The sequence below is a fragment of the Giraffa tippelskirchi genome, chromosome 7, assembly GCF_054371585.1.
Source record: "Giraffa tippelskirchi isolate mGirTip1 chromosome 7, T2T-mGirTip1v1.2.pri, whole genome shotgun sequence".
NCBI classification, from domain to species: Eukaryota; Metazoa; Chordata; class Mammalia; order Artiodactyla; family Giraffidae; genus Giraffa; species Giraffa tippelskirchi.
In genome coordinates this window covers 37085755-37110510 of record NC_137281.1, presented here as the reverse complement: position 1 = coordinate 37110510, position 24756 = coordinate 37085755, and the positions used below count along the sequence as shown (strand labels likewise).

At 50.7% G+C, this 24756-nt stretch overlaps 5 protein-coding genes across 10 annotated transcripts in view; 1 reads left to right on the top strand and 4 right to left on the bottom strand.

Moving 5' to 3' along the window:
* Positions 1 to 1243: 1243 nt before the first annotated feature.
* Positions 1244 to 3195, bottom strand: LOC145513697 (metallothionein-1B-like). Its single transcript, XM_081510695.1, has 3 exons — positions 3168 to 3195; positions 2417 to 2482; positions 1244 to 1476 (listed from the first exon to the last, which is right to left on the bottom strand). The coding sequence occupies exons 1-3, from the start codon at positions 3193 to 3195 to the stop codon at positions 1385 to 1387; spliced, it is 186 nt and encodes a 61-aa protein (XP_081366821.1). The 3' UTR covers positions 1244 to 1384.
* A 1001-nt stretch (positions 3196 to 4196) lies between these two features.
* BBS2 (Bardet-Biedl syndrome 2) overlaps positions 4197 to 24756 on the top strand; it is a 99498-nt gene continuing 78938 nt past the window's right edge. For 3 of the 5 annotated variants that reach the window (XM_081510675.1, XM_081510677.1, XM_081510676.1), the window contains exons 1-3: positions 4197 to 4760; positions 16775 to 16914; positions 22728 to 22834. Coding sequence is in view for 2 of the 5 variants with exons in the window: in XM_081510674.1 (XP_081366800.1) it covers positions 16870 to 16914 (45 nt within the window). In the remaining 3 variants the exon portion in view is untranslated. Of the gene's footprint in view, positions 4761 to 7356; positions 7520 to 16774; positions 16915 to 22727; positions 22835 to 24756 lie in introns of those variants that run through there. The other 2 variants (XM_081510674.1, XM_081510673.1) reach the window with 2 other exon arrangements.
* LOC145513693 (metallothionein-1A-like) lies at positions 5888 to 7334 on the bottom strand. Of its 2 annotated transcripts, XM_081510689.1 has the most exons (4): positions 7137 to 7334; positions 6741 to 6951; positions 6475 to 6540; positions 5888 to 6109 (listed from the first exon to the last, which is right to left on the bottom strand). In XM_081510689.1, exons 2-4 carry the CDS (start codon positions 6770 to 6772, stop codon positions 5947 to 5949), a joined length of 261 nt encoding a protein of 86 aa, XP_081366815.1. In that variant the 5' UTR covers positions 6773 to 6951; positions 7137 to 7334; the 3' UTR covers positions 5888 to 5946. The 2 variants fall into 2 exon arrangements, with proteins under 2 accessions (XP_081366815.1, XP_081366816.1); XM_081510690.1 differs by lacking the exon at positions 6741 to 6951 and having other exon boundaries at positions 7137 to 7220.
* LOC145513695 (metallothionein-2) lies at positions 12855 to 13794 on the bottom strand. Its single transcript, XM_081510692.1, has 3 exons — positions 13712 to 13794; positions 13354 to 13419; positions 12855 to 13099 (listed from the first exon to the last, which is right to left on the bottom strand). Exons 1-3 carry the CDS (start codon positions 13737 to 13739, stop codon positions 13008 to 13010), a joined length of 186 nt encoding a protein of 61 aa, XP_081366818.1. The 5' UTR covers positions 13740 to 13794; the 3' UTR covers positions 12855 to 13007.
* Positions 21943 to 23558, bottom strand: MT3 (metallothionein 3). The gene is made up of 3 exons (XM_081510691.1): positions 23314 to 23558; positions 23019 to 23084; positions 21943 to 22192 (listed from the first exon to the last, which is right to left on the bottom strand). Exons 1-3 carry the CDS (start codon positions 23342 to 23344, stop codon positions 22086 to 22088), a joined length of 204 nt encoding a protein of 67 aa, XP_081366817.1. The 5' UTR covers positions 23345 to 23558; the 3' UTR covers positions 21943 to 22085.

Here is a 24756-nt window from a genome sequence, read left to right as displayed (position 1 = left end):
TCTGGATGTAGGGAAATATATCCTATGCTTTGACTGATAATAATAATAGCTAATATTACTAGATTACTGACCGTGTGCCAGGTTTCATTCCAATTTCTTTGCAAATATTAAATTCTTTAATCCTAAGAGCCAGACATGCACACATGCACACACCCAACTTACATTAAGTCTTTTACTATTAAGATTCCTGCATTTAAAAAATAATAATGGCAATACCCTCCGTAGATGGCCAGGGGCAGTGAGCTTTAACATCAATAACAAGTCACTGGGCTCCTCACTCCAGCCTAATGAACACCACCTCGCCCTCCAAACTGGGGAATAGCTATCACCCTGCGGACGTGAAGTCCTTCACCTGGACCCAGTTCTCAGGTACACGCCCTCTTCATGGGAAATGGCTGGGTGGTGACTCCTTCCACTTTCACAGTCACTTTGCTGCTTTCATGTAGCCAAGGGCTGGATTTTGAGAGAGGGACAGATTTCAGCCTGCCCTAGGGAAGTCTAAGCCAACTCACCACAGGAAGCTGGCTAGGGGTGGTGGCTGTCCTGTCAGTGACCCTGGGCAAGCCAAGGCTGATGTTCTCTGAGGGTAAGTGGGAGCAAGAGCTACTTCAGGGGTGTGTGGTCCACACAGTGGGGCAGTGGTGAAGTGCTCCCAGGAGGGCTTATCCATGGCTTCGATGAACGTTTGTGTAGCATTTAAAACTCTTAAATTTTCTTATTGGTTCTTCATAGATTGATGAAATTCTGTGTATTGAATCTAAAAATGGGTTTGTTTTTTTTTACAGTGACCTCTAAAATTTTTTTAGTACATATACCAAAGTTTAAATCTGTGAGCATTAGAAAATAAAAACTGGCCCTTCAGCAGTGTTTCAAAAGCAAGCCTTATGTAGAAGTAAAACAATTAGGGTTCGGATTTCACCCAGTCTGAGTACTTTCGAAACCTACAAACCTAATAACACTGAGGCCTGAATTTTGGTTAACGGAAGCTCAGAGAGTGAAAATGAGAAATTGCGGAGTTTCCCCATTATCAACACTTAAAATAATGAGGACAGTGAGGACCTGTATGTGCCCAATGCCTTTGTGTCACTTGGAGGATGTGTCCCCTTTTACCTGAGAAGCCAAAGCTCAGAGAGGTAACCTGACCTGTTTAAGGTACTCAGTGTCTTAGGGGCAACTGGTTAGGTCCAGAACCCAAGTCTCTGCATTTCCACTCAAGACACACAAACAAAAACAGAAGGCAGAATAGAGTCAACAAGATTTATTACAATTCACATATTTTATAGAAAAGAGAATGTCGTATCGCATCAAGGTAGTGAGAAAAAATTGTTAAATGCAAGTTTGTTATGGTTGCTCTGTGGACACCTGGGGCAGGCTCTCCCCGACATCAGGCACAGCAGCTGCACTTGTCTGAGGCCCCTTTGCAGACGCAGCCTTGGGCACACTTGGCACAGCCCACGGGGCAGCAAGAGAAGCAGCCTGGGGGGAGTGAGAGTGAGAGATAACATTACGTGAAACCACCCTTCCCAACAGCAGGCCTGGCACAAGCTGACCCCAGGCCTTGAGGACCCTGACCTTAGGAGAGTATGCTCTGTCCTAAGAAATTCATCTCTGACACTCTAAAAATTGCTCTGAGTTCAGGACAGGGCAGAGAGTCTAGAGACTGTGGTCGGGCCTTCAGGGGCAGTGAAAGGGCAGCTGCCACTCCTCAGAGGGCTTCCCAGGTGGCACTAGTGGTAAAGAACGCTCCTGCCAATGCAGGAGACATAAGAGATGTGGGTTCGATCCCTGGTTTTGGAAGATCCGCTGGAGGAGGGCATGGCAACCCACTCCAGTATCCTTGACTGGAGAATCCCATGGACAGAGGAGCCTGGACGGCTACAGTCCATTAGGGTCACAAAGAGACATGACTGAAGCGAACATACAGTGAAGTAAGCATGCACACACCCCTCAGAAACCTACAGTGAAGTAAGGAAAGTGGTCAGGTTCAGAGAGGGGCAAACTGCTGCCACAGCTGTTCACCAGGGGTCAGGGAAGGACTGGGCTGCCTGTACAGCAAAGAGCAGCACCCCCAGGGCAGAGACAATGCATCTGGTCACCAAGTTCAAGAACCTAAGGTGCCCAGGACACTGGAGGGTTCACAAGGTGACATCAGAGACAAGAGACCTGGGTTCTAGGTCTAGTTTCCATCCTTGACCCCATTCGCTGACCTCTCTCAAACTTATTTAGCCATTCTAGAATGAGAAGTTGGAACAGAATCATCTCTCTGGCTCTTTCAGCTCAGATTCTGTTTCAGTGCTGGTGCAGGGGGACGGGGGTGATGTAGGGAAGTCTGGTCAGTCCTGCTCCCTGCTGAGCTCTGGATCCCTCCTCGGACTCAGCCCGGACCCCGGGTTCCCAGAGGAGGCCCCACATTCACTCTTCTTGCAGGAGGGGCATCTGCAGGCCTTGCAGGTGCAGGAGCCAGCGCAGCTGCAGGAGCCGCCTGCCAGGAAGGGAAAGGCCAGTGGAGAGCAGCGGGGAGGAGGAGCCACCACAGCCATCAGCAGGGCCCTCCCCCTCCTCCTGGGTCAGGACCAGTCCTGGGAGAGCTCCCCTCCACTCAGGCAGATGGAGAAACCCGGGCTCCTCTCTTCCAGTCCCAGGAAAGTAGATCCCCTTCCCAGGGAAAGCCCCAGGCTCCAGACCCAGCCCAGGTTGGTACTGGGGGCCAGCTCTTTGTCCTGAATCCCAAGAGGCACCATGTCCCCTCCTGCCATCAAGGCCCGGCAGCTCCAAGGTCTCCGCCCAGCACTGGGTCCCAGTCTAGTTGTCCCCTGACCCCCTGGGTGAGGACAAGAAGGACAGTCTTGAGCCTCAGTACTTTCCATTCAAAAATAGAGTCTGGTAATTCCCTGTGAGTCCAGTCCTTAGGATTCCCGTGCTCTCACTGCCCAGGGCCCGTGTTCAATTCCTAGTGGAGGAACTAAGATCCCACAAACCACATGACTGGGTGGGGAGGGGGGATGGGAAATGCTCTCTCGATGCTGGCTAGGAAGAAAGCACTTCTGGGTGAACCCTGGGCGTCCACTTTCGCTCAAATTCAAAATCCTCTGTCGTCTAACCCCACGGACCCTCTGTCTAGTGCCTGGGAAGGGGGCACCGTAAGCCCAGAGCCAGGGGTCGCTTACTAGTGGGGCGGGAGCACTTGGGGTCCATTTAGAGCCGAGCTGAGACCAGGGGACAAAAGTACGCGGCAAAGAAGAGACAACCGATTAGGTGAGAGGCGTGTCGAGTCGAGGAGGAGCCCGCTTGCTGTGTTTGTAACCGGAGGAGACGGCCCGGGCGCAGAGGGCCCGCCCCGCCTGCACCCGCCCGGAGGCTCCGCGCCCGCGCCGCCCACAGAGCCCGGGGCCGGGCGGTGAGCCCCACGCGGGCCGAGCGCACGAGTCTCCCAGTGTCCTTGGGGCCGCTGTGCACACGGAGGGCCGCCTTTGGCCCCGGCCCGCGGGGAGGGACAGTTTGCTGGAGGTACGCGGTGTCCTAGCCTCCCTGCCCGCCCCCTCCCAATTTTCCCGAGGGCGGTAGCCACCCTGCCCCCGGCTTTTTCCGGGAACCCAGCCTGTGTGTTTTCGCCGTCTTCCCCACCCCCGACCCCCGCGCTGTTGTCTTCGGGTTCGCCACTTCCCGGAGCCAGTGTGCAACCCTAGTCTCGCGCTCACGTCCCAGGCACGGCTGGAGCCTGTGTGTCGTGTGCAGAGCCCCGTGGTGGATGTGACCTTCACCACCAAGCCCCCGACTCTTGCCCCACCGTTCCCTGTCCTGGTCCCCGCGAAGGGCCCTAGGCAGCGTTTCTCTTAACAGCCCCAGGAACAACTCACTCAGGCCTCTGCCTCCCATCCTTCCTTCTGTTCTCCACTACTGAATGGATGGATGGGCACGTTTTTCCCGGTGCTCTTGCCTTAAACTTTTCAGGGGTTTTCCTGAACCAAGCCAGTCCACCCCATTCCAGGATGGAGGTTCCGGAAGCATGATGACCCCAAAGAAGGGAAGATCGTAGCTGTGACCTCTTGGGCTTCAGTCTCCCATCTCTTCTACCGTTAGCACAACTAGCCTGTCTCTAAGGAGCCTGCCAGCTCTGAATAATGAGAGGCAGGGCTCAGCATAATATGACCTCATAATTATTCACCTTTGGCAAGGAGGTGAGACAGCTGTAGTATAGATTCAGACCTCTTGACTGCGATCTGTGTGCCCTTGGGCAGGTCGCTTAAACTCTGGGTAATTGGCACAATCCCTCCATCCCCTGCAAGTTCACTCTGTTATGGGTTCAATGTAGATCAGGTGATATGAAGGGTGGGCATTGAATTTGTGGTTGTCCAAATGGTGTGGCAGCATCATACCCGAGGGGGGCTGTTGCAGGGCATCCACACTCCCCCTGGCAATGGATTAGTACATTTCCAATCAAACTTTAACCTCCCACCTTTCCCCAAGAGCTTGTTGGGATTCAACAAGATTGTGTCCCAGTAAAGTCACTGTGAACTGAAGTATTGTAATAGACACTGTTTATTAAGCCCTAGTGAGGAGCTAGGCCATTCTCACTTAATACCATGTAGAGATACAACCTTTTTATAGGAAATGGAGATTTAGAGGATTTGAGAGACTCATTCAGGATATGTGGCAGGAAGTGCAACTGCCTAAGTGAACCAGGACTGCCTGACACCAGCACCCATGCCCCCAGCACCGGCTGGCTCTAGAAATCCCCTCTTCACACAGGATACCTGTGGGTGAGTGTGGTCCTGACATTTGGGCCATGAGACTTGTCTTTCTCTTTCTCAAATAGCAAATCACTCCAAATGTTGCCAGGTGGGGGGTGGGCGGAAACCAGCCATGGCCATTGTTTACAAGTCACTCAGCACCTCTCTCCTTGCAAATACACACAGCCACAACTGCAGAATGTGACACTGCCCTGCACAGGCAGAAGTGAAGTCCTTCATCAGGAACCAGTTTCCAGGTATCCTCTCGCTGGGAAATGGCTGGGCATTACCTCCTAATTCCTAGACACTTTGCTGGTTTCAAGCAGCCAAGGGCTGGATTTTGAAAGCAGAGTTCAGCCTGACCTAAAGGAACTTCCAAAGACTTAGAGCCAACTCACTGCAGGGAGCTCTCAAGGGTAGCAGGTGTCCTGTCGCTGGCACTGGACCAGATGAGATGGATGCTCCCTGTGGGGACGTGGGGAGGAGCTACTCCAGGTATGGCTGGTCCACACAGTGGGGCACCTGCAAAGTGTTAGTATTCAGCATACATCTTTGATGAACAAATGTGTAGTTTGTTTTTTTTTTTAAACTGAACTATAGTTGATTTACAATATTGTGTTAGTATCGGGTGAACAAACATGGTTTTTACTTGTTAAATTTTTCTTGTATTACTGTTCCTCATGTATTTATTCAAATTTGTTGAATCAATAATTGGACTTTGTATTTTGTGTCCTTGTAAATTTTTATTAGTAATTCACTTAATTTTATTTTGCCAACATTTAGGTTTGTGAAGATAGAAAATAGAAACCACAGCCAGAAAATTCACACTAGTCTTTCAGTGCAGGGAGTTTGAGAGTCCCAGGTAGGGATTTAGGTAACTATGGGTGTGAGTCCAACTTCTTTAGAGTCTATCAAGCCTAAAATCTACGAGGAACTGAAGTTATTTAGGGCAATCAGAGGGTGGGAAAATGAAGCCACCAACACTTGACATGAGAATGGAGGGGACCCTGTATCTACTCAGCACACTTAATTTATTAGGGATTAATGTTTTGTTCCAGTAGCCACGTCTCTACAGTTCTCATCCAGTCTCCTACACCAGCCCTGGATGGCACAAAAGCCCTTATTCCGAATGCACAGAAAAGAAAGCTGAATCAGAATAGTGTCAACAACCTTTATTACCATTCAATATTTCCTAGGAAAGGGAATGTAGCAATCGTCAGAGTTGTATAAAAATGCAGGTTGGCCCACGTTCCTCCATTGATACCCGGGAGCAGGCTCTCCCCGACATCAGGCACAACAGCTGCACTTGTCTGAGGCTCCTTTGCAGATACATCCCTGGGCACACTTGGCACAGCCCACGGGGCAGCAGGAGCAGCAGCCTGTGGAGAGATGGGGGAAAGCAGGTGTCAGCGACCTGCAGGCAGGCACCTCCCTGCCCAACAGCAACCTTGCAACAAAGCCCTCAGACCCAGAGGACTCTGAGTGCAGAAAAACAGGCCCTAAGACAGCTCGGAGGAGCTCTGGCATTTGAGTTCTACTAGGAAATGGCTGCCTGGCTCCATCTAAGCCCAGGACAGGGCAGAAAGTTAGAAGCAGCAGTGACAGGTGGGTGCCCAGCAGCAAAAGAGGGCCAGCCCCCCAAAACCATGCATTCAGAACCCACTCTGGGTTCCCTCCCTCCCCCTAGCTGCAGCACTCCCCACCCACCCCCTCCCTGGGTTCCCAGAGGAGGCCCCACACTCACTCTTCTTGCAGGAGGGGCATCTGCAGGCCTTGCAGGTGCAGGAGCCAGCGCAGCTGCAGGAGCCGCCTGCCAGGAAGGGAAAGGCCAGTGGTGAGCAAGGGGGAGGAGGAGCCACTGCAGACATCAGCAGGGCCCTCCCCCTCCTCCTGGGTTAGGACCAGCCCTGGGAGCTCCCACCAGCACAGAACAGACAGAAGGCTCATTCCCACCCCCACCCTCCTTCTCTGCCCTTCGGTGCAAAGGGCTATGTATTGTCTTGTATTTACCCAGAGGGATAAGCCCAGCCTTCGGTGCCCATTCAGGAAGCCTGGGTCTGGTGGCCGGGACCTTCTGTCTGAGCCCAGAAGAGGTAATATCCCCTGCCCACCCAGCCTAGGCAATACGGAGGCCTGGACAGAGCACTGGAGCCGACCCAGAGGCGCCGTGACACCTGGATGTTGTGGGACCGGGCAGCCTTGAGCCTCACACCTCTTCACTCTGAAACGGAAGACTCTAGGAGGAAGGGAAAGCTCTAATGGGAGATGAAGGCGCTAGTTTTGGGAGAAAGCACATGCTGGGTTAACTACAGAAGCTCATCCAAAATACTCCCTCTTCTAAACCCAGGGACACTTCTTGGTATTGGGGAGGGGACATCCGAAGTCCCAGAGCCAGGGATTCCTTACCAGTGGAGCAGGAGCAGTTGGGGTCCATTCGGAGAAGAGGTGAGGCCGTTCAAAGAAAGTGGCGAAGAAGAGGTACTCGGGCCGGTTGGAATACAGGAACGCGCGGTTCAGTTTATACCCAAAGGAGGCGGCCCGGGCGCAGAGGCCCCGCCCCGGCCTTGCACTCCGCCCGCCCCGCTCGGTGGATCCACGCGGTCCGCTCCGCCCCGCTGGGCTGAGCGCACCTGGCGGCGCCCGCCGAGCGCAGGTTCAGTGAGCAAGACTTCGGTCCGTGCGCAGTGCCCGGACCGCCCTCTTTGGCACTAGAACTCGCGGAGGGAAGGTGTGCCGCGTTGCTCTCGGTGTCCCAGCTTCTCTGCCCGCCCCTTCCCAATTTTCCCAAGGTAGGATGCCACCTTTGTTTCAGGATCTTCCAGGAACCCAATCATCCGTCTTCCCCCCACCCCAGCCTCCCTCGCCGCCCGTTCCTTTGTACTCAAGTTCTCAAGTTCGTCCTTTCCGCAGCCCGTGTGCAACCCCAGCCTGTGCTCACGTCCCTGCTGAAAGAGGGCGGTGGAAAAACCCGAACATTTCCTCCCCCCCTGCTCAGAAGGCCTTTGGCCCTGTTTTTCTGTCTCAATTCAAGGTGATTGCGCCCAGGGCGCCTCCTATGAGTATAAACGGAAATGGCCTCTGCTCCCATCCTTTCTCCACTCTCTAGTTTGAAGGGATATATGGGCACATTTGTTTGGGTCCTTTGCGTATCTCTACAGCCTAGCCAGCCCACTTCACTCCAGAAAAGATATTCAAAAAGTGGGATGCGTCCAGAGGAGGGATTTTTTTAGGTGATATTTAGACCTAGCCTTACATATTTTGTAATTGTTTCCCTTTCAATATTACTATTTGACAGCATTTTGTGTGTGTCACACCTGGTTAATCTTGTTTTTTTTTTTAATCTTTCATCCCTCACAATGAATCTAAAAGAGGAACAATATTATTTATGAGCCCATTTGGCTGATGGGAAGGGAAGTCACAAGGATGTTAAGTAACTTGCCCACAGAGCTAGGAATTAGTGCCACTGGGTCTGACTCCCGTCAGCTTCCCAAGGGAAGGAAAAGGTCAAGGATCAAGTTTTCCTTTAATGTGTCTTCAACATCAGAGTACTGCTTGAGATCTTTTAAAGAGAGATAGGCCTCGAGCTTATCAACTCTCCAGGCTTGTGTCGTGATTTTGTCTTCAGGGACCTAGACTGTCTTTTCCTTCTCCAAGACACCACACTGGTCCAGTACATTGATGGTATGCTGACTGGAGCTAGTTGCAAAACATAGCAAGTACTCTAGGCTAATGGGTAAGACTTCAATGGTGCTACCAAAGCCTGTGTAACGGAGGAGATCCCTTAGGCATCTCTTAGTACTACCCTGCCCTGAGATTAAAGTCAGTGGGAAACTACTATAACAACCCAATCAAGACCAGACTGATAAAGGCCCAGACCCTTCAAAAATGAAGATTTAGGGTAAGCCCACCAGATCAAGAACCATGACCAGATGAGGTACATGCAGGGGGCAAAGTGAACACAGAGTAGGTAGGAGAAGAAGGTATTTATAAATGTCAGCTGTGACCATATGACTGGTTCCAGAAACAGAAATGACAACTGTAACTATTATGAGTACTTCTTCATTATTTTCTTACAAATATGTTATATATAAATATGTAAATAATGTAATATATTTGTTGTTGTTTAGTCACTAAGTTGTGTCCATGACCCCATGGACTGTAGCCCGCCAGGCTTCTCTGGCCATGGGAATTTCCCAGGCAAGAATACTGTAGTGGGTTGCCATTTCCTTCTCCAGGGGATCTTTCCTATCCAGGGATCAAACCTGCATCAAATCTGCATTGGCAGGCAGATTCTCTACCCCTGAGCCACCAGGGAAGCGCATGTAATATATATATAAATAGGTAAATATATATGTATATGGAAAATATCTTTGTTTTCTTCCCTCTTTTATTCCCTTCTCATATAACATAGAATGTATTGACTGTACATTGTAGTATTTATGTATTGTTAATATCACAGTATTTGAGTTACATGATAGCAAGTACAAAAGTGACCATCACCCAAGGACTTTGCATGCCCCTTTGAAGACAGTGTTATACATTTTCAGTTGTAGGTAAGGTAGTTGTGTTGTGTTAGAAGTATGACCTTGTTATTGTCTTTGTTGGGAGATTAAGTATGGTTTAAGAAGTTGTATGGGTGACGAGTGGTGGTCTATAATGGTTAGTTTTACGTGCCAACATGTCTAGGCTATCATAGCCAGTCCTTGATCACACACACTAGCCTGATGTTGCTGTGAAGGTGTTTTTTTTTTGACATGATTAACATTTAAATCAGTATACATTGAGAAAAGCAGATTACCCTTCATAATGTGGAAGGCCTCATCCAGTCAGTGGAGGCCTTAGAGAAAAAATGAGGTCTCTTGAAAAGGAGAGAATTGGGCCTCCAGATTGCCTTTAAACTCAGGATTGCAACCACCATCAACTCCTCCTGGAATTTCCAGGCTGCTGGCTGGCCCTGCAAATTTCAGTCATGCAAGTTTCCACAGTTACATAAGCCAATTTCCTAAATCTGGCGCGCTCTCTCTCTCTCTCTCTTTCTATCTACATCCTACCGGTTCTGTTTCTCTGGAGATGCTGATACAAATATATTTTAAAACATATAAATCATTTAAATGTTAAATACTGGTGCAAGTGTGGTAGCAGAAATTGCAGGCAGTTGTCTGTATGCACCATAAGGGCACAGACTGTTGTGCTCGGGGTTATAAACCCCCAGTGCTGATCACAATTTTGTGAGAGTCAATGACTCTTTTTGGGCCACAGGTCATGTGCTCAAGTGGTTGATGAAGACAACACAGGACATACACCTAGGCATACCAGCACTGCTGCCGTGTCTAGAGGGTACTTGAATAGCCTCTACGTTATGAATAATAATGATAATAAATAGCTGATACCATATGCCAAGTACCATACTAAGTTTTTACATGTATTAGTTCTTTAATCTCCTGAGCCATATGCTTTTGTTTAAAAAATATTTATTTATTTGGCTGCGCCAGGTCATAGTTGTCGCACATGGGATTCAGTTCCCTCACCAGGGATCGAACCTGGGCCCCCTGCATTGAGAGCTCAGTCTTAGCCACTGGACCACCAGGGAAGTCCCTGCACCATATGCTTTTATTTTGCCCCTCAAACAGTGGATGAGACTGAGCCACAGAGAGGTTATGTCCTATGACTGTAAGGGACGCAGGTAGGATTGGCACTCTTGCAGGCTGACTGCAGCATTCTGCCCCCACCCAGGCTCCTACACCCCAACTTCACATGACCAAAAAGGATGCTGAAAGCTGGCACAGGGGCAGCAGCGGGAAGCGCACTGAGCAGGCAGCTCTGTGACCTCTCTGGAATTCAGTTTCCCATGTATCAAGTCAGGAGCACATTTGGACCTTTTCGAAAGGTCCTTCTACCGCTGAATAGGGAGAGGCAGGGTTTAGCATTCAGTGACATCATGATCTACCAGCTGTGGCCAGGGGCTGAGGTCAGCTGTAGTATAGGTTCAGGCCTCTGACTTCTGAGCTGTGTGTCCTTGGGCAGGTTGCTTAACCTCTCTGAAATCGGCAGTCACTCCAGCCCCTGCACATTCACTCTCTCACTGGTTCCTGTGCAAATCAGATGACATGGGTGGGAACGTGTCCAAACGCTGTGGCAGCATCTTGTCCTGGGGGTGCTCACTGGATGTCATCCATACTCCCTTTAGCACCAGATCAACAAATTTCCAATCCCATCCTTAACCTCCAGCCCAGAGTATTGCTTCTAAACCAATGAGCCTTTCCCCAAGAGCTTGTTGGGAGCTGAAAGGATTCTCTCTCCACGAATGTCAGTGTGGATATAGTGATCAGAATGGCCATTGTTTATTAAGCCAGGACACTATCATTTAATCCCCACATAGAGATATAATCTCCTTTTTACAAATGGGAAAAAGGGGGCTTCCCTGGTGGCTCAGTGGTAAAGAATCCGCCTGCCAGTGCAGGAGCCACAGGTTTGATCCCTGATCCAGGAAGATTCCACAGGCCATGGAGCAGCTAAGCCCATGTGCCACAACTATCAGGCCTGTGCTCCACAACAAGAGAAGCCACTGCAATGAGAAGCCTGTGCACCACAACTAGAGAGTAGCCCCCGCTCACCACAACTAGAGAAAAACCCACACAGCAACAAAGACCCAGCACACCCAAAAATAAAAAAAAAATTAAAAAAATTAAATATATATATATATTTTAATAGGAGAATGGAGACTCAGAGATGTTGAGTAACTTTCCCAGGGCTTACCACTTGTGGCAAAATAGGCTGTGAGCTGCAACACCCATGCCCTCAGCACAGGCTGACTCCTGGGATCCCCTCTTTACCTAGGGCACCTGTGGGCAAGTGTGGTCTTGACTTCGGGGCCACATGACTAGCCTTTCCCTTTTATTTGACATCAAATAGCAATTCTCTCCGCAAGCAGCCAGGGGGGACTAACCGTTGGCATTAATTACAAGTCACTGGGCACCTCAGTCCTGCCTGACGAACACCACCACACCCTCCAAACTGCCATCACCTAGCTCTGGCAGACATGAAATACTCGCATCTGGATCCAGTTCTCAGGCATCTGCCCTCTTCATGGGAAATGGCTGGGTAATTCCCTCCAAATCCCTGGTTACTCTGCTGTTTTCAGGTAGCCAAGGGCTGGATTTTGGAGGGACTGATTTCAGCCTGAGCAATGGAACAGCTTCCAAAGATGGAGCACCAGGTCCCAGCAGGCAGTGGGTCTATTGTGAGTGGCACTGGGCAAGTCAAGTGTCTGTTCCCTGTGTGGATGCCAGGGGTGGGACCAGGGGTGGGAGGGCAGTGCTGTGCAACGTGTATGGGGTCCGCACCCTGGGTCTACTCTATGAGTTGTTTCCGGTTGCTCTTGGACAGTTGATGGATGTATGCGCGGCGTTCCTTTTTGTTTGTTTTTTTGACTGCGCTTGGTCTTAGTTGCAGCGTGCAAGGTCTTTAGTTATGGCATGTGGGGTCTAGGTACGCTACCAGGGATCGAACCCAAGCCCCCTGCATTGGGATTGCAAAGTCTTAGCCCCTGGACCAGGGAAGTCCCCCCGTGCAGTATTTTAAAATCTGCTTTTGTTTGCTCTTCATATAGTGATTGAAATGATGTGTGTTGAATCTAAAAATATGGGCTTTGTGTTGTTCCTTTTTGACATTTTTATAGTAATTATTATTATTGTTTTTTTTTTACCAATGTTTAGATCTGTGATGGATGGGAAGTAAAATATGTTCCTTCACCACAGGGATTTATTTTAGAAGCCCCATTTATATTCAAGCAGGAGGGGTTTTAGTCACTTTCAAGCCTAAAACCCAAGAGGAACAGAAATTGAACAGGGAAACCGTACAGAATGAAAATTCTAGACCTAGAAGCTTCCGTGCCACCAACCCTTGACTTGAAAACAGAGGGGACCCTACATGTGCCCAGTGTCCTTGTAGCATCTGCCCTAAGTCACTTCCATTTTACAGAAGATGAAGCTCAGTGCCGAAATGTGGCTCAAACAAGGCACTAGGTTTGTCAGGGGTTAACATTTCCATCTAGAAACCAAATCTCTGTACTTCTAGCCCAATCTCTCACCGCAGCCCTGGTCGAGTCAAAGAAAACAGTCAGAGTGAAGCCAACCAGTTTTATTATCATTCTTGTATTTTATAGGACCAAAAAAAAAAAAGAGGATGTAACAAACGGGTCAGGTTGTATTTTAAAAAAAAAAATGCAGGTTTGTACACATTGTTCTATTTACACCGGGGAGCAGGCTCTCCCCGCCTTCACGCGCAGCAGCTGCACTTGTCCGAGGCCCCTTTGCAGACGCAGCCCTGGGCACACTTGGCACAGCCCACGGGGCAGCAGGAGCAGCAGCCTGGGGAAGGGAAGCGGGCGGCACTGATGAGCGCTTGGGACAACGGATTAAGAAGGCTTCCCGCCCTCTCCGGTGGGGGCGCCACCTTCCCTGGGGAAGGGGCACCCACTGCCCTATTTAAAATTCCCCTCCAGTGGTGTAGGGGCTTCCCTGGTGGCTCAGATGGTAAAGAATCCTCCTGCAAGGGCTGGGGGTTTGGTGCTGGGCGCGGGGAGTGGGGCGTGGGAGGGGTAGACAGAGAAAATCCCACTTACTCTTCTTGCAGGAGGCGCACTTGCAATCTTTGCATTTGCAGGAGCCGGCACACGTGCAGGATTCACCTGCCAGGAGAAAGATGCAAGAACGGTCCCTGGAGAACCGAAGGCGGGCAGGCGGGCTAGCACCCCGAGTTTGAGTCCCAGTTCCACAACCAATTCGTGGGAACCTGGGCGAGCCACGAACTCGAATCGCCTTATCGGTCAAACGGGGTCTCTAGTTGAACTCAGGGGAGAGGAGGGTACACCGAAACCCTTTCGAAAGGGGCAAACAGTGCCCTGAAAGTGAGTGATGAGGAGCCAGAGATTCTCCTCTAGCTCTGCGATTGACACCCAGCCCCAAACCAGAGGTCCTTACCCGCGGTGCAGGAGCAGTTGGGATCCATGGCGAACTGAAGCGGAGGTTGGGATCCGGAGACGGCTGCACAAAGGATGGCGAGAATGTCGAAGGGGCGTGATGGAGCGGAGCGGGCGGTGGGCTGCCTTTATAGCTAGAAGGAACCGGGGTGAGTGCAAAAACCCTCCGGGGCCGGACGCTGCCTGTACCCGCCCCGCGCTGAGTCACTGGCGGGCCGCGCGGCTCACCGAGCTGTGCACACGGGCCACCAGGCATCGGTTCCCAGAAGCCGCCCTACGTGCACCAGGGCGATGGAGGGGAGGGCCGAGTGCAGAGCAGGGAACACCGCGTGCAGGGCGACCCGGGCTGTGCGCCGAGCCCCCTGCCCCTGCCCTCTGCGTGTGCAGAGTTTCCGCCACCGCCTTCCCTTCCCCCAGCTCTCCCGCCCCTCCCCTCCCCCTGCCCCCTGCTCTGTACCCTGTGCTTGCCGGGCCTGAGTAGTTACAGAGTTGATCCTGAGGATCCTGTTCAGTTCAGTTCAGTTCAGTCGCGCAGTCGTGTCCGACCTTTGCGACCTCGTGGACTGCAGCACTCCAAGCCTCCCTGTCCATCACCAACTCCCGGAGTTTACTCAAACTCATGTCCATTGAATCAGTGATGCCATCCAGCTCGGGTGGAAAAAGCGGTTGGAACTCAGGACAGATTACACAAAACTTTTCGTACCTGTCAAGACTTAAAAATTGTGTAGCCTCCTACTGAATCCCGTGGGATGATTATTGATGTTGTGCTGTAGACGCCATGGGGGAGTCAGTAAGCCTGTTATGCAGGAGCTCTCATTTAATCCTCCATCAACCCTGTGAGGTAAGGACTAGTCATTCGCATTTTAGAGTATGGAGGCCCAGAGAGGCTAAGTAACTTTCCCAGAGTCACAGAGCTAGTGAGTGGCAGAGGCTGGTGATTCAAATCAGTGGGCCCAACAGATGCTGAAGTCCCTCTAAGGGTAGACATCACCACCAGGGCAGACCAAGGATCAAGAAGCCACAAGCTTTGTGCTCAGGAAACTCAGAGTCACAGGGGCGGCCTCACTGGGGCATGGGGAAAAGTAATATCAGGGTCGTGGCTAGGATGGGGGCAGGGGGAGCAGAGTTGGGAGACCCAGCCCAACCTGGGAGGAGATGGGCAAGCACCTTGGGCTTGAAGGTGAGAAAGTCTTCTCCAGGCAGGGGAAGAGAAAGGAGTTGTGTGCCAGCGCCTGGAAGAAGCAACCAGATGGAAAGTTGGCACTGCCTTGGGACAATGGGAAGGGAAAACCCCACAAGAAACTTCTTCCCTAGTGGATGCAAAGGGGAAGGGGGGAGGTGGTGTCCAAATTCCTCTCTGCGGAGACACATCCTGCTCCCTTGCTGGCACATGTCTGAATGCTAAGCAACGGATCTTAGATCATCCTGCCCAGAACGAGTCATCGGAGGACCGGGTTACTGGAAAGTTCCTAGCGGGCTTAGAGGATGCTATTTGCTGCAGTGGGGAGTTCAGTGAGGGGGTGGGCAGAGGACAGGCTGTCCTTGGAGCATTTACTGTTAAAATCCTGTGGAAATATCTTCACAGCTCACCTCAAACATCACTTCCTGCTGGGAGCCCATCCTGACCCTGGCACCTAGGTCAGCTAGGTGCTAGCTGACCTAGCCCGAGGAACATGCTGTTCTTTTCCTTCTTGGCGTTTCCCGTGTCTGTAATGTGTTGGAACGTGTGTGATTCTGGGATCCGTGTCTGGGTCCCTCCACCCTTGCCTCCGCTGAAAACACCAAGAGAACTCACTGCCCCTGATATGTGTCTACAGCACTCAGCCCAGGGCCAAGCTTATGGTAGGCACTTAATAAATATTTGTCAAATCAATTAATGAGGGTAAATCCATCCATGTGTCTTCCCTTCCCAGCTCCCCTTCCCCCCAGCATTAGGGCTGATTACAAAATGAAAGTAAAAAAAAAAAGCTGTTTTTCACCACTCTGGGACCTGTGTGGTCACTCAGAAACACCAAGCAGGGCAAGAGAGTTGAACTGTCAGAAGGACTTAATTCTACTGCTCACTGCACCACTCACAGGCTAAGTGACCTTGGGGATGTTATGGGCTGGGGCTCCCCCTGCCCCACCCCAAGCATCAGTTTACTCATATGTCAAATGATTAGATTTACTAGAATTGGAGGCTCACATGCAAACACACTCTGATTTGAGAGCCAAGGTCTCAGAAGTCTCGCTGTGTCTGGCAGCTCCATGGACCGAGAGCATGGCAGGGCCACTGTTTGGATGGTGGGCAGATTTTGTTGTTATTTACATGTGCACATGCATTATATGCAAAATTCCAGATCTCTAATAAGCCAGATGGTCACTTGTCCACTCAGGGGAAACAATCCGACTCTACAAGGAAGACAATAAAGCTTGTTTGGGCCCTGAAAAGTGTTGAATCAAGCCCTGGGTTTGGGCCATCTGTGTTGGCAGTAAAATTTGTTTTCAGGTCAAAGCTGTCTCACTTGAGTCATTTTGATTCTGTGAGGGAAGGGATGACCAATCAACAAAGGTGAAGGGCAGCCCAGGCACAGTTTTGCTCATCTCTGTACTCCTGAAAGCCTCTTTGTACTGGGGGGACAGGGTTGGAGAGGAAGAGTGCCTGCCCTTCTGATGCCTGCCCTCCTCACGTGGTAGGAAGTGAGGAAAATGAAGCCAAGCAGTGTAAAATGAGGAGTGTTAAATGCAGATTTGGTGTGAGTCATCAGTGTGAGGCAATGATGTGGCCTTAGCCTGCATTAATAGTACTATGCCATCTAGAATGAAGCATACTTCTACTGCTGAGTCATCCATTCATCCTTCCCCAATGACAGTATCCTTAGTCTTCCTTTGTAGAATCACCCTTTCCTACTCTTAGTCCATATGATTTGGATGGAATAGGCCCCATCTGTGGGCTCTGAGGACATTCCCTCTTCCTGGCCACGGTGACTGACTTGGATTGGGTCACATAGTCATGAACCAGAGAGAATCAATGAAACTCTGCTGGAAATGCTGGGAGAACAATAGATATACTCTTTCCATCTAGACTTGAACCTAGAAGGATGTGAAGCTGAGTTTCTAAAGCCTTTGCTCCATGAGAAGGAGTCAAGAATAAGTTCATTGTAAAGGAGATGGAGCCTGATGATATCATTGGAGCACCTGGATCCAGCCAAGCCTGAAGCCACTGTGAGTCCAAAATTTCCTTTTTTTGTTTAAATCATTCTGGAAATAAGATTCCTAACTGGCATGGTTGGGCAGACCACCCTGAGGGCTGTGTTCATGGCTGGACTTCAACAGTCCAGAAGACAGTTAATAACAAAAATCCTAAGACCCAAAACCCCATCATGTGAGTAACAGCTGAGAGGAGTGGGCGGTTTCAGTCTGCAAGAAAACAGTTACCTTCAGATGTGTGGACAGTGGTTGCTCCAATTCTCTGTAGCTGTGCAACAAACCGGGCTTCCTTGGTGGCCTAGATGGTAAAGAATCTGCCTGCAATGCAGGAGACCCAGGTTCTATCCCTGGGTCGGGAAGATCCCTTGGAGAAGGTAATGGCAACCCACTCCAGTATTCTTGCCTGAATAATCCCATGGATTGAGGTGCCTGATGGGCTACAGTCCATGGAGTCGCAAAGAGTTAGACACGACTGAGTGAGTAACTTTGATTTGTGCAACTAATCACCCAAAACTTTGCAAGTTAAGACAAGAACCGGTTTATTCTCTTTCTTGGTTTTGTGGGTCAGGAATTTGAGAAGGGCTCATTTGGGTGATTCTTTTGTTTCATGTATCACTGTCTGAGGTCACTTGGTGGCATTCAGTCGGTGGACGGGCTGGTCTGGCGCCCACTCACGTGTCTGGCACCCTCACAGACAGGGGCTAGAGGGCTGAACTCAGCAGGAATTAAAGACCAGAGCTCCCTCTTGTGGTCTCTTCAGCATGTGGCTACAGGGCAATTTGGCTCTGGGCGCCAAGGGTGCAAGTCCCAAGAGACTGGAATCTCTTAAGCCCTGAGCCCTGAAACTAGCACAGGTCACTTTCACCACATTTGATTGGTCAAGAAGCCACAGATTTGAGGGGAAAGGATGAAGACCCCAGGACTTGATGGGAGGAATGAACGTTGGCAGTTATCTCTAATCTGCCCTAGTTGTCGTCAGGCATAATATTGAGCACGTACTCTGCATCAGAACACTCTGAGTTGACTTCACTTAGACCTCAGCGCAGTCCTACAGCCCTGATGCTGTTAGTCTCTCCAGGTTACAGACGAGGCACTGGAGAGTCGTACAGTGGCCAGCTCTGGGTCACACAGCTAGAAGCGGCAGCGTGGGGATTTGAACCGAGGACTCTCTGACTCCACAACTACGTGTTTATGCCATACTGAAAAGAAGAAATTAGACTTGTGCTCTGTGGTCCCAAGGGCAGAACCAGGAAAAAAGACTCTGTTCTGGGCAGGAAAAGGCCTCTCTGGCCATTAGAGCTGGTGACGACGAAGGGACAGCCTGGGGAGATAGTTTCCTGTCACCATGGCAGTAGGAACAGAGGCTGGTGGAGTCTGACAGACTAGCTGGTGGGATAGAAACAATATATTTCTTGTGAGAAGATCATCAACATTATGGAGGTGATGAACTGGCCTACCTCTACAGGGTCTTCCTTCAGATCACCAATGCCCTGGGCACCTCTGCCACCACCATCACACACCTGCTCATCAAAGACACCCTTACATATATATATATATTATACACACACACACATATATAGTTTAAATTTCCCTTTTAAGGTGATTAGCATTATACTACATGTACATCTTGGTTTTTTTCCCACTAAATGATAAGTTGTGGTGGTCTTTCCATAGCAGTACCCAGAGCCTCATAGCATTCTTTTTATTAGAGGTTCATATGACCAATTTTATACCTCCCTCTTGAAGGATATTCAGCTTGTTTTGAGGTTTCTGTAGATACCAACAATGGGCAGTGAACTTCCCGGGTTGAAGGCATGTGCATTTTAAATTTGAGTAACTACTGTTAAAATACCCTCCAAGATTCTGCTTTTGATTCTTTTGGGCATATACCCAGAAGTGGAATTGCTGGTCATAAGATACTTCTATTTTTATTTTTTTGAGGAACCTTCATCTTACATTTTCTGCAATGCTGCATAAGAGTTCCAATTTCTCCACATCCTTGTCAACAGTTGCTATTTTCTGGGTGTTGGTTGTAGTTTCATTTTTGTTTTTTTGATAGTAGTCATCTGCTATAGTCTGAATGTTTGTGTCCTCTGGGGCCTTTGAGAGGTGATTAGGTCATGAGGGTGGAGCTCTCATGAACAGGATTAGTGTTTCTATAAAAGAAACCCCACAGAGCCTGTAGTGCTTTCTACCATGTGAGGATGCGATGAGAAGCCTTTGACCCAGAAAAGGGGCTTCACCCAACCATGCTGGCACCCTAATCTCAGATTTCAAGCCTCTCAAACTGTGAGAAACAGATTTCTGCTATTTGTAGGCTGCCCAGTCTGTAGTATTGGAGAAGGCAATGGCACCCCACTCCAGTACTCTTGCCTGGAAAATCCCATGGACGGAGGAGCCTGATAGGCCGCAGTTCATGGGGTCACTAGGAGTCAGACATGACTGAGCGACTTTCCTTTCACTTTCACTTTCACTTTCATGCATTGGAGAAGGAAATGGCAACCCACTCCAGTGTTCTTGCCTGGAGAATCCCAGGGAGGTGGGAGCCTGGTGGGCTGCCCTCTATGGGGTCGCACAGAGCTGGACAGACGCGACTGAAGAGACTTAGCAGCTGCAGCAGCAGCAGTCTGTAGTATTTTGTTATACCGGCCCAAAGGGACAGATGCTATCCTAGTGGGTATAGGTGATTTAGCTTTGTTTTGATGCTTTTTGTAACACAAAGCAAGCCAGAAACAGAGGAAACAAGCAGGATTAGGTTTTAGTCAGACAGTCTGGGTTCAAATCCTGCGTCTGCCACCTTCAAGCTTCATTGCTAAGTTGTGTCCAACTCTTTTGCGACCCCATGGACTGTAGCCCACCAGGCTCCTCTGTCTATGGGATTTCCGAGGCAAGAATTCCCTTCTCCAGGGGATCTTCTCGACCCAGGAATCGAACCCATCACCTGCTTTGGCAAGCAGATTCTTTACTACTGAGCCACCAGGAAAGCCCACCATCTTTTAGTTTTGTGGCCTGTTAAACACAGGACAACAGGCTCAAAATGGAGTCGCTTATGGTAAGCTCCAGGTCACCAGAGACTTTGGCTCTCCAGAAATGGAATCTTTAACCATTCAGGAATCACCTGATCAGCACTAGTTAGGTAATCTACCTGAGAAAGCCCTGCCACCCCCTGAAGGAAAGTAACTGCAATAACCAACTAGCTTTTCTGCCTGTCATAACTCCCTTGTTTCTTGCTGGCTATAAAAGTCTTCTGCTTTGTGCAGTTCCTCAGAGCTCCTTTCTGTCTGCTACATTCAATACTGCCCAGTTTGAATAGGTATTTGCTCAAATCAACTCTTAAAAATGTTAATATGCTTCAGTTTATCTTTCAACAGACCACATACAAATTTTACCCCAAGCCCTATTGGCCCTCTGTAAAATGGGTAAAATAGTCATACCATTCTAGAGTTGTATGGACCAAGTAAAATAGTGTCCTTAATAGAATTTTGCACAAGATAATGTCACATTTATTAATCTTTTAGGTGTCTTATTTAAGAGAGTCACCCCCAGAATTCCCTGGTGGTCCAGTGGTTAGGACTCTGTGCTTCCACTGCAAGGGACATGGGTTCTGTCCTTGCTGGGGAACTAGGATCTCACAAGACATGGGGTGAGGCTGGGGAGGGGGGCGGGAACAGTCATCTCCACCCCATAGTACTCAGTGTACTCCTGTTTTCCTCTTCCAAATTCTTTTACAGCTTTGATTTTGCTCCTGGGTATTTAAGTCAATTGAAAATTATTTATCTGATAGGCACAGGGGTAGGCAGTTTTTGCAACACTTTTCAGTAAGTTGTTGCAACACTTTTCAGTAACTAGTGTATCTTTTCGCTGCTGATTTAATCACCTCTTACTTGCACCTGCACTGGGGTCTATTTTTGAACCACCCTTTCTGTCCAACTGATCTATTCCTGAGCCGACACCACTTCCGAGAACTTTAGAACAAGTCCTGCCATGGGGTTAGAGCAGGCCTTTTTTGTTGTTCCACGACTGGCTTGGCTTTTCTTGTACTGTTTTTCTTTTCAAAACTCAGCCTATTAGGTTAAAAAAAAACAATCCTGGTGGACTTTTGAATGGACTGTCCTGATGAAGTAACTTGGACGAAAACTGACATGTTTACAGCTTTCCATTCTCTCAGCTGGGAAACTTTTCTCTCCCAGGACTTTTTCTTTTCCATTCAACCCAGGTAGACCAGAATGTTCCCTTTCATCAAGGATTGTGCCACAACCACTGTGGATTAAAGCTCTCAGTACCCTACCTCCCCTTGAAGAAGGAAGGAGCTGGACACAAATTGCCAAATGAGAAGGTTTGAAAAGGAGTGGAACAATCTGTTTGAGGGGAGACAGGCTATTCAGGGCGGTGACCTTGGAAACGCAGATGACAGTCTGCCAAGACAGGCCCCGGGGCCTCCTGGCCTTGCCTCTGAGAAAACAGGCAGCTTTGCAGGAGTGGCTAGAAAAATTGCAGAAACCACAGGCCTTTGGGGCTGGGGTCCGGTTTTAACTTCCCCCAACCCCATTGGCTTCCCAGGTGGGTCAGTGGTAAAGAATCCGCCTGCCAAGCAGGAGACGCAGGTTCGATCCCTGAGTAGGGAAGTTGCCGTGGAAAGGAAAATGGCAACCCACCCCAGTATTCTTGCCTGGAAAATCCCATGGACAGAGGAAGCTGGCAGGCTACCATCTACAGGGTTGCAAAGAGTTGGACACGACTTAACGAAAACAGCAACAACAAGTCCCATTGTACAGATGCAGACTGTGAGGCTGAGAGGCAGAAAAAGAGACAGACCCATATGAGTCTGGTCTCCCCTCTTTCCCCAGAGTTCAGCTTGACTCGGCAGGAGGGTCATGTGCCATCTGAAGGTGGGGAGGATGTCCTCCCAGTCCCAAACAGACCAGTGGCCAATCTCCAGATTTTATCTTCCAACTGGGCAGTTCTTCTGATGAGGCTCCTTCCACCCCCCACCCCCACCCCCGCCCTGGCGTCCTTCCCCTTTAAGAAGAGACCAGTCCTTGGTTTATGCCATTTATAGGATTTATTGTCACTTGCCAGTGGCTTGCAGGGAAGGGGACACACTGCCGGGCCTCACCACAGGGCAGGTGGCACCGGGCCACCCAGCACTATTTACACGCGTTTCACACAGGGCGGGGGGCACATCCTCACTGGCAGCAGCTACACTTCTCCTCAGCTTCGGCCCCCTCTCCACCTTTGCACACACAATCCTTGGCACATTTCTCACACTCTGCGGGGCAGCAGGAGCAGCAGCCTGCAGATAAAAATGGGGGACGCCCAGTCTGATGGCCTGTCCTCCCCAATCTGTCCTCATCAAAAGGAAGGGGGGGAAAGGTGGGGTGCCAGAGGTCACTGCCCTCCCCCTTCCTAGTCTTACACCTGGGTTGACTCAGCATCTCTGGTGTGTCAGCTACACACTGGGCTCCCATGGGAGAAGGGTACCCAGTAACTAGCCCACAGCCCCACCTATGAGCCCAGGAGTCCTGGGGACGGTGAAGTGAGGCCCACGCTAGGGGGAACCAGGCCTTAAGGAGAAAACATCTAGGGGAAGTGACCTTGAAGGACAAACCTGCAGGAGCAGATAGGGTACAAGTGTAGAGGATCCAGGAGATTCATGGAGGGGTGTATGCCTAGTCTAATACACAAATAAGGGTGCCTTCCCCCTGCGTATTACACTACTTTGGGGGAGATTCAGGGGAGGTAAAATTGAGGGGATCCACAAAGGCCTGAGAGGGCCCAAGGGACCCCGACTCCAGAGCTAAGCCCCGGCCTCACTAATGTTTCCCCAGGCACTGGCGGTCTGGAGGGGAGCGGTGGCCCCAGGAGAGCAGTTCTCCATCCTCACTGCCCGTTAGAACCTTCTGGGAATCCACAAACACGTTTGCCTGGGCCCAAGGTAACAATCACTGAAGGAGGGCCCTGCAACTGAGTCTTCAGGCCTCTGGGTGGTTCTGTTCCCGTCACAGTCAACGCAGTGTCACAGCCGGCCGAGGGGCCGCTCCGTGCCTACGTGGAGAGGCGTGGTGCTCAGGGGAGGACAGCTGGGGGTGCGGGGGGCGCAGAGGGGTCCCCGGACTCACTCTTCTTGCCGGAGGCGCATGCGCAGCCCTCGCGCTTGCAGGAGTCGGAGCAGGTGCAGGAGCCGCCTAGAGGGGGAGGGGCCACAGGAAGGGTTAATAGGGTAGAACTCGGGGTGGGGCCAGACCTAAAAGGAGACGGGGTACCCAGCCTCAATGCCCTTTGGGATATAGCCATGCTCATCCTTCAGGAGATTCAAATGGGAAATAAGAGTCCCTTCCCCCAAATGTCCTTGAACAAAGGCGTAGGGTTCTTTGCAAGTAAAGGGGCGCGCGGTGCCGCGGGGCGGGGGCTCACCAGTAGGGCAGGGGCAGGTCTCGGGGTCCATGCCGGAGAGGAGCGGCCGTCGGAGGAGGCGAATCGGCTTCTAGGGCAATTGGATGCACTGGCAGCAGCAGGTGGCTAGGCTTTTATAGCCCCAGGCGGGGGCGCGTTGGCACAGCCCTCTAGGCGCGCGCGCCCCCTCTCTCCATCCGGGAGCACAAGCTGGCGCGGAGGCGCGCATTGCGGCAGCGCTCCCCGCGTGTGCACGGCCGGGGCGCGCCCCCCACCGCACCCCGCTGCCGTGTGCACAGCCGGGTGCGTGCGCAGTCACGTACTTTCCACCGGGCGCACAGGGAACTCTCCCCGCCTGCCTATCCGCCCTGATCCACCGCTGCAGCCGGCTTCCCGCAGAAAGTGCACACTTCCTGACTCTGAAGGCGGAGGGAGAGCAAAAGGCTTTGTTATTTCCCAGCCCTTTCCTGCTTCTCATCCTCTCCACCGCCTTTATCCCTTATTCTGAGATTCCCAGTGTGCGCTGAGGCATTCCGCTGCTCCAGGACTCCCTGTCTGATGGGGAGAGAACACCCACCCCCCCCACCACCAAGGGCCCTCACAAACTGTCTTGGGAAGGACCTGCTCTGGGAGCCCTGGAGCACAGGACTGGGGTGAACAGCGGGAGTTTTGGGGGGAGGGGTGGTGATGCTAAGTGGCTGCATCTCAGCTTCAGAGGGAAGCCTCTCTCCTGTTATCTGTTCCTCCTGCTGAGTTTCTCAGAGTCCCTTGCGCCTGTGGTTGGCTGAAAACTGGCCCTGCAAGAGATATCAATGTCAAATCCTAGAATCTGTGATTATTACTTTATTTGGAAAGGGGGGCTTTGCAGATGTAATTAAGGAACTTGAGATGAGATCATCCTGAATTATCCACATAGGCCCTAAATCCAGTGATGAGCATCCTTAGAAGGTCCACAGAGACGAGAAGAGGAGGGGCGATGTGACCATGGGAGCAGAGACTGGAGTGATGGGGCCAGCAGCCACAGAAGCTGGACACAGAACAGTTCATGTCCTTTGTTATAAGACTGTGTCCTCGCTCAGCAAGTCAGGACACTTAATCCCTAGGAAATGGAGGAGCAAAGGACAGCATTAGACAACTGGCCAAGGGTTAAAGAAGGAGGAGAAAGGGTTGCTGATGGTGTTTCAGAAAGGGCAGCCACATGGTGACCTCCCCCCTACCCCTGCCCCAAACATGGGAAGGCCTCACTTCTTCTGCTTGTAGTGTAAGCACCTTTCACATAGTTATATTGGGCCTCACAGAGGCAAGGCTCATCTAGAGACAGTAAACAAAAAAAAATTTTTCCCAGGAACCCTGCATTCAGGGGCTTCCTCGGTGGCTCAGCGGTTAAAGAATCTGCCTGCAATGCAGGGGACGTGGGTTCAATCCCTGGCTTGGGAATATCCCCTGGAGGAGGAAATGGCAACC